The sequence below is a fragment of the Primulina huaijiensis genome, chromosome 5, assembly GCF_012295235.1.
Source record: "Primulina huaijiensis isolate GDHJ02 chromosome 5, ASM1229523v2, whole genome shotgun sequence".
NCBI lineage: Eukaryota > Viridiplantae > Streptophyta > Magnoliopsida > Lamiales > Gesneriaceae > Primulina > Primulina huaijiensis.
In genome coordinates, this window is record NC_133310.1 from 1706776 (window position 1) to 1720630 (window position 13855).

The 13855-nt window shown below is 32.1% G+C and overlaps 2 protein-coding genes across 4 annotated transcripts; one reads left to right on the forward strand and one right to left on the reverse strand.

Moving 5' to 3' along the window:
* Window positions 1-2870: 2870 nt before the first annotated feature.
* LOC140976642 (cyclin-D5-1-like) lies at window positions 2871-5395 on the forward strand. Of its 3 annotated transcripts, XM_073440885.1 has the most exons (6): window positions 2871-3320; window positions 3393-3500; window positions 3644-3935; window positions 4019-4152; window positions 4263-4481; window positions 4585-5395. In XM_073440885.1, the coding sequence occupies exons 1-5, from the start codon at window positions 3072-3074 to the stop codon at window positions 4476-4478; spliced, it is 999 nt and encodes a 332-aa protein (XP_073296986.1). In that variant the 5' UTR covers window positions 2871-3071; the 3' UTR covers window positions 4479-4481; window positions 4585-5395. The 3 variants fall into 3 exon arrangements, with proteins under 3 accessions (XP_073296986.1, XP_073296985.1, XP_073296987.1); XM_073440884.1 differs by having other exon boundaries at window positions 4263-5389; XM_073440886.1 differs by having other exon boundaries at window positions 3414-3500; window positions 4263-5385.
* Window positions 5396-10539: 5144 nt separating this feature from the next.
* Window positions 10540-11166, reverse strand: LOC140976314 (large ribosomal subunit protein uL24y). The gene has a single exon (XM_073440387.1). It carries the CDS (start codon window positions 11093-11095, stop codon window positions 10655-10657), a length of 441 nt encoding a protein of 146 aa, XP_073296488.1. The 5' UTR covers window positions 11096-11166; the 3' UTR covers window positions 10540-10654.
* Window positions 11167-13855: the final 2689 nt, after the last annotated feature.

Below are 13855 nucleotides of genomic sequence, written 5' to 3' on the forward strand. Positions count from 1 at the left end.
TTATTCTATATATATATGTCACTCTATTATTCTAATTTTCGAACAAAAAAGAAAGAAAGTGAAAAACCCTAATTGGCTTTATCAATTCAACATTTGTAGTTGAACTAAGCAATCCAAGTATCTTATTGCTTGTATATAATCAATGTCACTTGTTTCTTTATAATAATGTAAATTATTTAATTAATTATATAAATAATGGATCAATATATATGTATATATAAATGACATGTATACTTCATACTTTCTTCCATTCAATTAATAATAAATTTTATTTTGTCATTTTAATTGTTATAATATTATTGCAATCTCATATAACTCCATTCCCACCAATTGGGTATCATAAATTATCCAGTTTTTGGATCTTGTGTCATGATCTGACACACACACACACACACACACACACATATATATATATATATTGATTTAATTTATATTTATACTTAAATCCACGCATCAGTATTCACTGAATTATTAAATTGCTATATTGTTCAGAAAAGAAGAGAGGCTGCTGCTTGGCTTTTCTGTCACTCCAATGGCGGTGTGATTATAATATATTAGAGATGGTCTATATATATGTATATATAGATAATGATTTGTTCTTCCCAATTTATCAAAATTATTATTAAAAACCGCTTATTTCATTGGGATTATAGTAGGAATATATATGTTTGTAATAAGCTAGTAACTTTTTGTCGTTTTATAAAATCATTAATTTTGATTAATTTTAATGTGTGTATCAATCTAGCATAGGGTTAGTTAGATTAACAATTTTGGTCAGTTTTTATTTATTAATGATATTCTTTTATTTTTTTTAATAGTAACATTCATTCATTCATATGTGTGTGTGTGTGTTATAAGCTATTTTAGGAGCTCATAATGCCATCTCCAACCCAAAATTCTATTTTAAAGCAACTCTACTTTAAAATAGTGCAGTTTTTGCACCAAATACAATATTCATCTCCAACTCATCTACTTCAAATCTTACTCTAAAAAAAAATATTCTCGAAATATTCTTTTTTATTTTATTTAGTTAATTTTTATATTATTATTTATTAAATATATATTTTTAAATTTAGTGATATAATTATAATTACATTTTATATTGGATATTTTTAATATTAAATTTTTAATAATTGCGATAATATTACAAAAATGAGCGTCTTTGTCTTTTATTTTTTTATATCGAACAAAAAATTCTCGAAATCTGATATGCTCATTGACAACCATTTTTAATTATTAAAATAAAAAATAAATATTATCTAATTATTAAAATAATATATAAAATATTATACTATTATTTAATATAAATATTAATAATTAAAAAAAAAAAAAAAAATTAAAAAAAAAGGAAAAGTCCTCTGCACCAAATTGGCGCAGAGCCAAATGTGGCGCAGAGGGCAATGGAGCGTTTCACGCTAGTTTGATGCTTGGGTTGGAGATGCTCTAAGTTAGAATGATATTATTTTAAAAATAAATTGTTATGATGTTTGGATAAATTTATTTAAACAATTTAAAGATGTTGACATTTTTAGTATTATAAGATCTTTTTATTTTTATAATTATCAAAAGTATATCATACTATAAAAAACAATGCAAATAAATTTTATTAGAAATATTTTTACAGGAAATAGTTCAGAATATTTATTAAAACTAGTCTATAGTATCGAAATTTTAATAGATATTTTTTTTGAAAATTAATAAAAAAAAAGTAAATAATTTGAATTTAAATTTATTTTGTTCAAGTAAATGTCTACAAAAATATTAGTAATGAATAATTTTATTCTAGTATATGTCATCATTGTATATTATTTAATGCATTAAAGATTCTTTCAAATAGTTATTATGATATTAAAAAATTTTAAATACAGAAAAAAAATAATAAAAAAAGAATATCAATATTAAAAATAAGAATAATTGTCAACATTTATTTAAAACTTAAAATTCTTATCTCAGACATGAGAGATGCCAACGTATCATCCAGAGGAAGAGAGGAAAAACAGATCTCATCATCCAGAGGAAGAGAGGAAAAAAATGTCCAAAGAAATTATTATTAAATCACAAGAGTATATAATTGAGATATTGTAAAATTGGTGGATATATTTAATACAAGAGTACTAGGTCTCTTGTGAGACGGTCTCACGAATCTTTATCTGTGAAACGGATCAATCCTATCGATATTCACAGTAAAAAGTAATACTCTTAGCATAAAAAGTAATATTATTTCATAGAGCACCCAAATAAGAGATCCGTTTCACAAAATACGACTCGTGAAACCATTTCACACAAGTTTTTGTTTTAATATAGAATTACAAAAGTTCAAAAACTACACAACTGTAACAAATTATAAATATTTTTTTATAATTAAATCATTATTTTTTTTTACAAAAATATCGCATCTTATCAAAACAACAATTCACAAAATTATACAAAATAATTATATATAAATTCATACGCAAAGTGGCGCAATAATTATTTTTCAAAACAAAATGAGTGACAATTCATTTACGTTTGACAATACAATTAGTTTTGGAAATAACTACATACGAATCATAATCTTCTTCTTGCTTGATTTGTCAATGCAACAAAATTTTGACATTTGAAATCAATGTAATTATTTTATATTATTTCGATTTTTTTTTCGTTTTCTTCAATCAAAAAATAATTATAACCACATTCATTTTCCAATCAGCATTTAAGTGCTCTCAATCACACTTATGGAAAAGATTTGCTAATTGGATACAATATTTACGTAATTCGTGAAATCATATTACAAATTGATGAATATGAATTCTTGAGTTAATTAACAAAACTAATAATAATAAGAAAAAATCATTGATCGTAATACAATAAAAACTCTATAATGCGCTAAATTTGGCGGCACCAGAGCATTACTCCTCAACCTTACAACCTTAATTCTTGCTTTCGGGAATCAAGATTTCCTCAATCTCTCCACCATTCAACCCCTGTTCAACCCCAAACATTTTATTTTCGATACTATTATTTATAGTAAATTTACTATTTTATATACTGGGAGTGCTCGGTATTTTTGCTCAGGCCGGAAAAATTTCGAGATGGAAGATTTCGAAACTCCATTGTCTAATCTTTTGTGCAATGAAAATGAATCCTGTTTGCAAGAACAGTGTATTCAGAAAGATGAGAACTTTGAGCTTTATCCTGTTTCAGAATCCGATTGCGATTATATTGAAAATCTAATACAGAGGGAGACCAGTTTTAAAGCAAGTGGGACCGAATGTTCAGTGAAGGGAAAAAGAAGCTGGTTCAAATGCGCCCGTTTGGATGCCATTAAATGGATTCTTGATGTATTTTTTTCCCCTTTTGTGTTACTTCGTATTGTTATGCTTAACTTTTTGTTTGATTTTTTATGGTTTTAGTGGATTTTTGTGGGTATACAGGCAAAAGGTCTGTTTGGATTTCACTTAAGTACTGCCTATCTGTCAATGATTTATTTTGATCGATTCTTTTCAAGAAGGTGGATCAATGTAAGTGCGGATTCAAATAATGTTTTGATTTTTGATGAATCCCTTTCGCTGAAATCTCTGATATAGACGTTTCTGGATATGGGATTTTTAGATTTTATCATTCTGCTTGTTATGTGACTTGGGGATGTTTTTGATGTTCATAGGATGAAAAATTGTGGGCTATTCGGTTATTATCAGTTGCAAGTTTATCCCTTGCTGCGAAAATGGAGGAATGTGAGGTACCGGGTTTATCCGAATATCATGTAGATGAATACAATTTCGAAGGAAATGTGATCCAAAAAATGGAGTTATTGGTTCTCAATACATTGGAATGGAGAATGAGTTATGCCACTCCTTTTGTTTATCTAAATTATTTCACAGCCAAGTTCTGTGAGGAATTTAGGCATATAGAACTGGTAACTCGAGCTACTGATTTGATCTTGGCAGTAATGGAAGGTAAACTAGATGCATATATATGGTTTGTACTTCGATGTGTCTATAAGAAACTTGTTTCTGAATTTTTGAGTACTTTGATACAGAGATTGACGTATCTGAGCACCGACCTTCGGTTGTCGCGGCAGCGGCGGTTTTAGCCGCTTATGATAATCGGTTAACGAGAAAATTATTTGAGATGAAGATTAATGCAATCCCATCATGGGGGTACCTAGAAAAAGTGAGTTCCCTTACTTTACAATGGTTTGCATTTTTTGTTAATTACTGATAAAATAAAGAATCACCTGTTGTTCTCTTTCCATCATTATATCGGGTTTCTTTTTTTGGCAGGAACATACATTTTCATGTTATAGTCTACTACAACAGAATGTAATGTTCAAATCCAAGACCCCCATATCAAACATTTCCCGAAATTCGTTATCCACTAATTCAAGCTCCATTAATGTTCTCGATGATGATACAACATTAGGGATTGGCACAAAACGAAGACTAACGTATACCGATGGTGATCCACATTGCCCTCCGCATAAGATTCCTAAATCTTAAGGAGTTAGTGTGATAATAAGGGGTTACAAAGATTGCTTGGTTTTCTTGATATTGATTGTGATCTTTAATGAGAGGCTAAAGTTCCAACATATGGTATGGTTTGAAGTTTGATAGGGGGCTCCATTTTCAAGAATTCAAGAAAAATCTCGAGTAGTGACAACCAAGCGAATAGTGAAAGGTGGAATTTGGATAAATAAAGAAAAGCATACCTTTAGCTTGGAAGTGATGAGTAAGAAGCTAAGTAAAGTAGGCAATAAAAAGCCAGTTGTTGAGGGAGTGAGAGCAAAGAAATGTCCAAAGGCTCCATTAAAGCCTGTGGAAGGTCATTTTTAGTAGTAGTGTTTGGTTTTAATGAATGCTACTAGTGCATTACTTTTTCGAAAACCTTATTGTTTATTCATAATTTCCTTCTCTCTTTATAACTTTGATTTGTTGCACATGATTCAAAAGACTTTGGTGTATGCCCTACATATTGAAGGGGGAGACTTAAGATTCTTTCTATGTATTCGGGGAGGCTCAAAAGGCGTGGATGGGGAATGAGGAATGATGCATTGTTATTGTTTGATGTGATGTATCTGTGCTGCATTTGGGCCTTTCAGAAAAAGCATTGGAAGTCAATACTCTGGCTTTTGAATGAGCTTTTGAATGTTTGGCTCAGTTTCTTTTTTACTTGTTGATTTCTTATGTGTTTGGGACAATGATTCATGAAGTTCCATTGCATGTATAAATCTTGGGGATGTAAACGGAGGACCTCTAAAGATTGCCCTCCAATTTTAGAGTGTGAGGGTTATAGTTCAAGATTTAGTTGTAATAATAAAGAGCATTGATAAGCTTGATGGTCCATGCTTGTACTATGCCTTTTTTACCTTTTGTTGGATCCGAGCCCCTCGGTCTAGCACCATCTATTATGTTGAAACTTCAAGTTATTACCAGGGTGCTATTAAAATTATTTTAGCCATGTAGTAGTATAAATGTCACATTGGTCATTGTATTACGTGAGTAGCTAGACATGACAATTCTTGCAACCCAACAATACTATTTGTGAAAGAATCAATACTCTTCGAATATCGAGTTTATATGACATTATAAGTGAAACTATTATTAATTTTGCAAGATTCTACAACAAAATATGCTCCACACTTGGAATACACATTGACTAAATCGCGGTAGATTATTTCTATCTGGTCCATTTAAGCTTGAATAATGGTGCAAGTACTCTGCTGGGGGGCTACCTCTTGATCACATGCTGGGATCCAGTGCATAGTTTGTCCAGTCTGTAAACTTACTTTCTATATTTGCAGCTTACATTAAATAACCCATAGTCTCGTTCTGCAGCCTGCTCTGTTGGTCTTCGTGTTGTGGTCCATCGGTTATTACATAATAACAATGATGCCCAGCCAAGATTACTTGTCAAGAATGTGAATATACCTAACTGGCCTGCGACTTTTTTTTTGTTGTCCTCGCAGGAAAAATCTCTCTCTGGGATTGGGGAAACGAGTAAAAGAAATGCCAGTAGGTTTAGGGATAAAAGGGTTGCAATGGTAGATTTATTCAATCGAACAGTAAGGTCACTGCCCTATGTGTTCATCTAACAATGTAGTATAGCTTACATTATTCAAGATGTCCAATGCATTTCTCCTTATGAAAATTATACGTGTCTCATTGTATACCATTAAATCTGTTGGATAAATGAAGTAAGAAGAATGTTGAAAAGAAAAGGGAGTGGGACATCAAAAAAAGAGACAAGTTGAACCTTCCTTATAAACTCTAAATTTGAGTTAAGGGTTTGGGACCCAAGGGATACTAGAAGTTTTTAGAAAGAGGAAGACACTAATAGGCTGTGTCTTGTAGAAACACACGGGCGCGCGCTCGCCGTAGCTCGGCCCGGTGCGGTCTTTGGTCAATATTATCTTTTTGGACAAAATTTATTTGAAAATAATTTTGTTGACAAGCATCTACAACAGAAGCCAGCCTACAACAGTGTGAAAGTATTTTTTTACAGAAGATGCCGCGCATATGCGCGAGCCTTTCTGAAAATCTGCGTTGTGCTTGTTTCTGAAAACATGCGTGTCCCTTGGCTATCTTGGCATCTGTTTTTGGTCACTTTTGCACCAAACAATGTGTTCCTTGACTAGAATTGTGGCTCTTCAATGCATCCGGTTTGGAAAGACATGTCTCTTCTACGCATCCAATGATCATTTATAAATAATCACTACATCCATCATTCAAAAGGTTGGAAAAATTCATGTCATCTAGTTGCATTTTATTCTCTTCAATACTTGAAAGTTCCTGCATACTCTTGTTCGTTGATTTCGAGATTTTGAAGTGTTGCAAACTCTCGACGTGAAGTCGTTGTATCTTGGGGACGATTGCCTGCAACGTATAGCATTATATACGGACAATTTCGTCTTGCGGAGAAAGGAATTTCCTTGCCTCCACTTGCTGATATTTGTTGCTGCGTTTTGTTGTACCAGTTCAAGACAACCAGAGTAATCTTCACATAGAATCAACCCTTAAGGCAATGCGCTAGGTAGGATTGAACTAACCGCAATTGCGATAAACAACAGTCAAGTAAAAAATAATCCATAATTTAGGGTGACATGACCAATATATGAAGGGCTTCATCCCCTGGGAGGACAAAACAACATCTCACTATGTAAATTAGTCCAACAACCCTTCCTTGCTTTGTCGAGTGTAAATCATCTGAGAACAATTACACATGTATCCAACTAAATGTTTTTTAATGTGGACAACCAATCCTATAGTGGCGGCTATATATATCTAATATAGATCATCAGATATAACATGAAATCCTTCAAAAACCGATATGAACTATAAACATCGTATTTTCTCCCACCCGTCTATGTTAATCCTAACATTGGCCATAAACACACACCTGGCTCCCACATTTGGGAACAATAGAAACTCGACTCTGCAATCATTATTTAACATTTTATCGTAGAATATTATAAGTTCAAACTCTATCTGAAGTTTGTTTTTCATTTTGGTTAACACATTTGTTCCTGAGAAACACACAATACCTAATATTCAAGCAACATGCAAACTTCAATGTTGAAAGGCGTGGGTTGATTGATTCCCATCGACCCATCCCCTTCCCCAAATGTTAAAAGGACCAATCACATTACTTTTTAAAGCTACACAAAGTGTGATTTCACCATCTAAATAATAATATTCCCAAAATCTTAATCGAAAGAAATTGTCCACTTGTAATTTGAGAGAGAAAATTTATAATTTGGATGCAAAAAACGACACAAGTTTTGAAACCCACGTTGTCCACTGGTGGGTGTACCTATGTTGGGTATGCATTTTTCAATGATATCACAATCATGAGAATCAGAACCCAAGTCCACAAAAGTTTGAGCAACTTGGCTCATCATATTTTTACATGACTAATAATTAATGTTTGACCGCTTAGAACAAGTTTGAGATTTTAATTATTTTATAAATTCTAAAAAATAAAAATAAAAATATTTCTTATGATTATCATATCATTACCAAATAGTTTTATTAATCAAAATATTTGTATCAAATCTGTTTATTAATCAATAAAATAATTTCCAATGAAATTTTGTATTCCCCTAAGAAAAAACTTATTTTATATATTTATAAAATTAGCATCAAAACGATAGTTAAACATTTGTCGAGAAGATGACAATCAGAAATCAGGTTTAGTTCTTGCTAACCCTACGCATCTAGGTTAGTGTAATAATTAGATTTTGCAATGGGTAACAAGTATCGTTTGCTGGTTACTGCGCTTGATTCTATTGGAGTTTCTATGGCATCAGTTTGTTCTTATTCTGTTTACTAGTGACTGTTAACCGGATTTTTAATTCTCCTCGTGCACTGTTGTGACGAGATATAGGCCCTTTGATGCTAAAAATAGGAGTTGACCTCTCATCAAATACGTAGGACCTACATGAAACTTTGATGACGGTACGTCAAATTCTTACAACCGCCTTCATTGTAATTGTCTTATTTTCTCTCTTTATTCAGCAGGAATTTCAAATTCTTCCACCCGAGTAAATCCATTAATGCAGCCGTTGGTCTGAACCGAACCCATCCGATCAAGGTTTAAGCCACCACCGGTATCTTTACAGTTTCTTTGGTGCAGAGGCCGGTTATGACTCCGCTTATGCTGCTAAATGTCATTAAAGATGTCAAACTCAGTATCTCTCGTTGGTGTTTTTGGGGCGACGAAGGATATACTGTAAAGGCATCATATGTACACTATATAGATCAACTGAAGAGGTGTGTGCTGCTGGAAGAGAGAATGAGATCGCCAGAAAATTTTCAGCACACGAGCACATTTGCAGTGGGAATATCCTATGCGGTGTGACGGCTGTCACCCTCGTGAAAATGAAGTTAAAAATCACAGCAAACTATCAAATGTTTTGCAGCAAGTGCTCAATCGAAGAGCCTTCATAACTATATCCTTTTACCAATAATGTTGCCCTTAGAAACCAGTACGTCTATTTTTCGAGGCTTCATAAAATATGGTAAATTTTTTTTAGAATTGAGATATTGTTATGAAAAGTAATAATTGATCCTCGTGAAAATTTTATTTAATCATGGATTCTGAATATAAATAAAAACTATTTATTAAAATATAGTTACATAATTTTTCAAATTATAAGCATAAAAAAACTTAAAACTTTTAAGATTGTAGTTATTTTTATTTAGGTTAAAATCTAAAATAAATAAATTCTNGATCCGATTATTTTTATCCAAAAACTTAAACCAAACCAATCATTATTGTTTGGTTTATTTTAAAATCAAAATAATATGTGAGACCTGAAAATCAATCCAAACCATGTGGTTTGATTTGATTGATTAACACTCACATAAAACAATACCTAGTTTTTCCAGACGGCCCTTTTTGCATTCTAAAATAAATTAAGTTTTCAAATTTTTTTTACGTTATGACATTACTCAATTTTGTAGAAAGCAATCAGCCCAATTGTCAATTTCCAGCTAAAAGTATAAATATATGTTGTTTGAGCATGACTTAAAATAAAACTGGCATAGATAGATCCGATGGACAAAAGTTCATAACAGGGTGAAAATGTGAATTTCGGCTTCCATTGGATTACAAGTAACAAGGAATACAGTCCAGATACACAGCTAAATGTCAAATCAACAATACTGCAAATATAACATTCTACCAATGATTTGAATGAAGAAAAATATTTAGCACAAAAACAAACAATTGGACCATCGTTCTCTGTGGTAGAGCAACAATGAAGTTCCCATTCAACAAACAAGATGATGACAATCATGCAAACAATTGCCCTAAAAATTAGCAGCCAAATTTATATTCTCAATTTCACATATAAAATTGTTTATAAAAGCCAAATAATTTTCCTGCTTTCATTCCAATTGTGGCCGAACTGAAGATCCTCAAGGGTCAGAGGGCAAGAGTTTTAACCAGCTCTTTCTGTGAAATGACGAGCTAAAACTGGAAGGTTTTCAAGAAGTAGACTAAAAATGATTTTCTAAGGTAGTCAACTCAACCACATTATCTCGTAGAATATCATCGCGTTCAATCCAACTACATTCTCTTCTCTCCAGCATATTAATCTAGTTTTCTCACTTGTATCTCTAAAGTTTGCGGTGTTATCGATCTTCCTAGGTGTCAAGTTTCCACATCCACTCTAAAGAATCACATTAACACGCGGTCTTTGAAAACCCAAAAATGCACCTTTATATTCAAATCCCAAAGGAATAGCATAATTATTAATCTTTAATCATCTTCTCACTACAGGGTGATTGAAATGGACAAATTAGTTCTGCAGCATTAATATACATAGAACTAGTAAATGAAAAATGAATCAAAATAAGCCAGGAAACTGATGAGAATGGAGATCGATAGTGGGTAGTAGAACATTTTGAAGAAAGTTGCCACTGCTGAAAAATTCCATCTTTACAGACAACACTGACACGAATATATAAATTTAGCAAGCGATGATTTCACAAAAAAAAATAGACATTTAGCACAGTAACTAAGACACATATCTATCAGAATTGATTCGAAATCGAAAGAGAGCAAAATTAAGTATCATTAAAGCTGAATAGTATGACATCATGATTGTCCTCGAAGAAATCCAGCAATCGTAAAGGAACAATATCGCAAAAATAAAACTCGGATAATTGACCTCTTAATCGATGGTCTGCATGATATCCTCGGCGGTGAACTTAGTCCCCTTGTCCTTGTCAGCGGCGGCCCGTCCCTTAGCCTTGCGATCGAGGAGCGACTTGCGATCCTTATCGATGCGGAGCTTCGTGATGACAACCTTCGAAGGGTGAATACCAACGTTGACAGTAGATCCGTTAACCTTCTCACGAGTGATTCGCTCCACGTGGATCACCCATTTCTTTCGGTACACCTGGACCACCTTACCTTCCCGTCCCTTGTACGTTCCTCGAACAACTTGCACCTCGTCGTCCTTGCGGACCGGCATGGACCGGACATTGTGCTTCGTCCGAAGGTCACCGGAGAGAGGAGCGCTCATCAGCACGCGGCGGACGCTCGACGGCGCGGTGAAGTGAGCCTTGCGGCTCTTGCGCCTGGAGGAGGAGACGCGGGGGTTGAACTTCATTTGGGGTTTTTGAATGGTTCCTTGTTCTTCCTCTCTCAGATGTAGTGCTGCTGCGAGTTGTGTGTGTGCATAAGGTTAGGGTTAGAGAAAATATCTTAAATAGTCGGGCTGGTCTAAAGTTTATATTGGGCTTGAAATGTTGGACTCGCTAAGGGTGAGCCCAAAAATAATCTAGATTCCGGCATGTTGATTACCTGCTCGAAAGAAAAGGAGAATGGAAAAAGAAGGAAGACGATCATCACTCATCAACAATCACCATCAATCTCTTATCAAGCTCTCGATCAAATTTCCAGTTAAATTTTTCAATAATTATTTTTCTTTCATATTTCGAGTAGCTTCGCATTCCCCTCGTCCTTTTTCAGCAACTATGTTAGTTTTTACATCTCAATTTCCTTTGTATTTCCTAGAGAGTTTAATCCTTCAGCTTCATTTCACATTCCTTATCGTGAAAATTTCTTTATTTTCATTCGTAGTGGCATAATCAAGTATCCATGTAATTCGAAGAATTTGATTCCTAACTTTTTGGTTAGATTTCATTTTTAGAAAGCTATAACTAACCGCCAAATTGAAGATCTGAATAACCTAGTTTTAGAATTTAGATTTAAACGGTTAATTTCATCCTATCCATGTGGGCATTGACCTCACGATAAGATGGATGACCAAAATTTGTCTTTGCATATATAGGACTCACTTTTTTTTTTGAAATTGTATGTGTGGCAAGATCTTACCCGTTAAAATAAAGTGAGGGCAGTGCCTATCATCTACCGATTTAAATCCATTTCCCTTTGCTTTATGCGGCCATTCGACCGTGTGAATGAATCGACGTGGAGTCTGATGGTATTGAGAGAGAAGAAAATTAGATCTTCCCTCTCGATATATAAGTAGTGCCAACCATACTAAATTACCGAAAGAACACCTTTCCAAAATAATAGGTCTCCTTTACAGATGTCTCAAATATTATATCCTGAAACAGAATGATCTTGTCCATATTTGTGGTGAAAATCAATATGTTCGACATACAATACATATCCCACAATATTTATAACTAACAAAAAATAAAATTTTAGCAGCGAAAATAATATATAAAAATACTTTTTTCTTGGATCAAATGTTTTCCTTTCAATCAACATATGATACAAAATATTTTTTAAAAAATAACTAAAAAAATAATACTTTGAACATAAAATATAATATTTTTTACGAATGATCATCTCGAACTCCATCTTATAAAATTTTACTAATGAGATAATTTTTCAGAAATTTTAATATTTCTAAAATAAATATCACACGGTTTTTGTGTTTTCAAATTATGTGTCCACATTATGGATATGAGACGCTTGTAAGGGATAAAATTGGAGTGGTGCCAAATTCAATGTTTCTCAGACAAATCATATCTCCAAGTCCCAAAGAGATAACTATCGAGACAAAATAATTTATAATGAAATAAGCCATCTACACATTGTTGAGTTTTGTATATTGTCATGTTGGTGTTAAAATAGAGTAATAATTTGATCTTGAGCTTAAATCAAATTTCTTCACGTCGGTTATTTTTTTTTAATTTAAATAAAGTTTTATAAAAATTTTCTCCCGTTCTGAAATGTTATTTAAGAAATACATAAATACTAATAATAACTCCCACTTGATCTCTTCTAGGAAGGAGTGACTTTGAATGAAGATGAGAGGGGATAGGATATGGTTAAGTATATTTCAAATAAAAATTACTTCAATAATCATCTAACTTTTTATTCATTTATTATTTCTGTTCTCTTCGTTTTTGGTATATAAAGTTTTGAAATGACATAATTTTTAAGAATTAATTAAAAAATTATTTGAATGGCGTGCTCAAACTTATATTATATAAAATAAAAAATTATTGTAAATTAAATTTAGGGTAGAATTTTATACTCTAGAGAGTATACACAAACTCACTATTGTTATTTTTTTATTTTCTGAAGCCAAAAAAGTCATTGTTGTTGGGACCGATATTTCCAATAATGATAAATGACATATATTCGAACATGGATAGACCCTCTTAAATCTTAAGGAAATCCACAGTGACGGCTCCTAGGAAACTTGTGTTGAGCTGGCAAGTACTTCAGCTCTCACTGCCAATTTAGACATAATAATAATAATAAATACAATAATGTTGAAAATGTGAAATATTTGTGTTGAAAATTATAATGTTGAATGTTGAAAATTAAGTGTTGAATATTGAAATTTGTGTGTGATGATGAAGGTAATGATGTAATTTATTTTTGGATTATTTGTAAAGATTTTCTATAAATAGATTTCTCATTTGTGAAGAAAATCACAATTGAGTTCAGAGAAAAATATTATAAAGTGTGTAGTGTTATAATTTTGAGAGTTTGAAATTTTTAATTTTTACCGTAAATTTTTATTTTTTCACAACAAATAATTATTTTTTAAATTTTATATTAAAGAAACTAAAATTTAACTGTTGTTTTCAGTTGGTCGGACGACGAAGGAGATCCTACTGCATAAATATTTATGGGAGAGTTAAGTACATCATCAACTTTGAGCCAATTTGATTAAGCATATATATCTGGGTATCCTACGTGTGTAATCAATATAAGATTTATTTATTAATTATGAAAAATTTAATAATCTTATGTTTTTTTTAATCTAAATTATTTGTATTAATTGGTTGTTTCATATTGTACTTTTTATTTTATAATAATTATTTTTTTGCAATTAAGATTATTTAAAAGGTTGTGTTATAATTTTTTTAAAAAAATTATT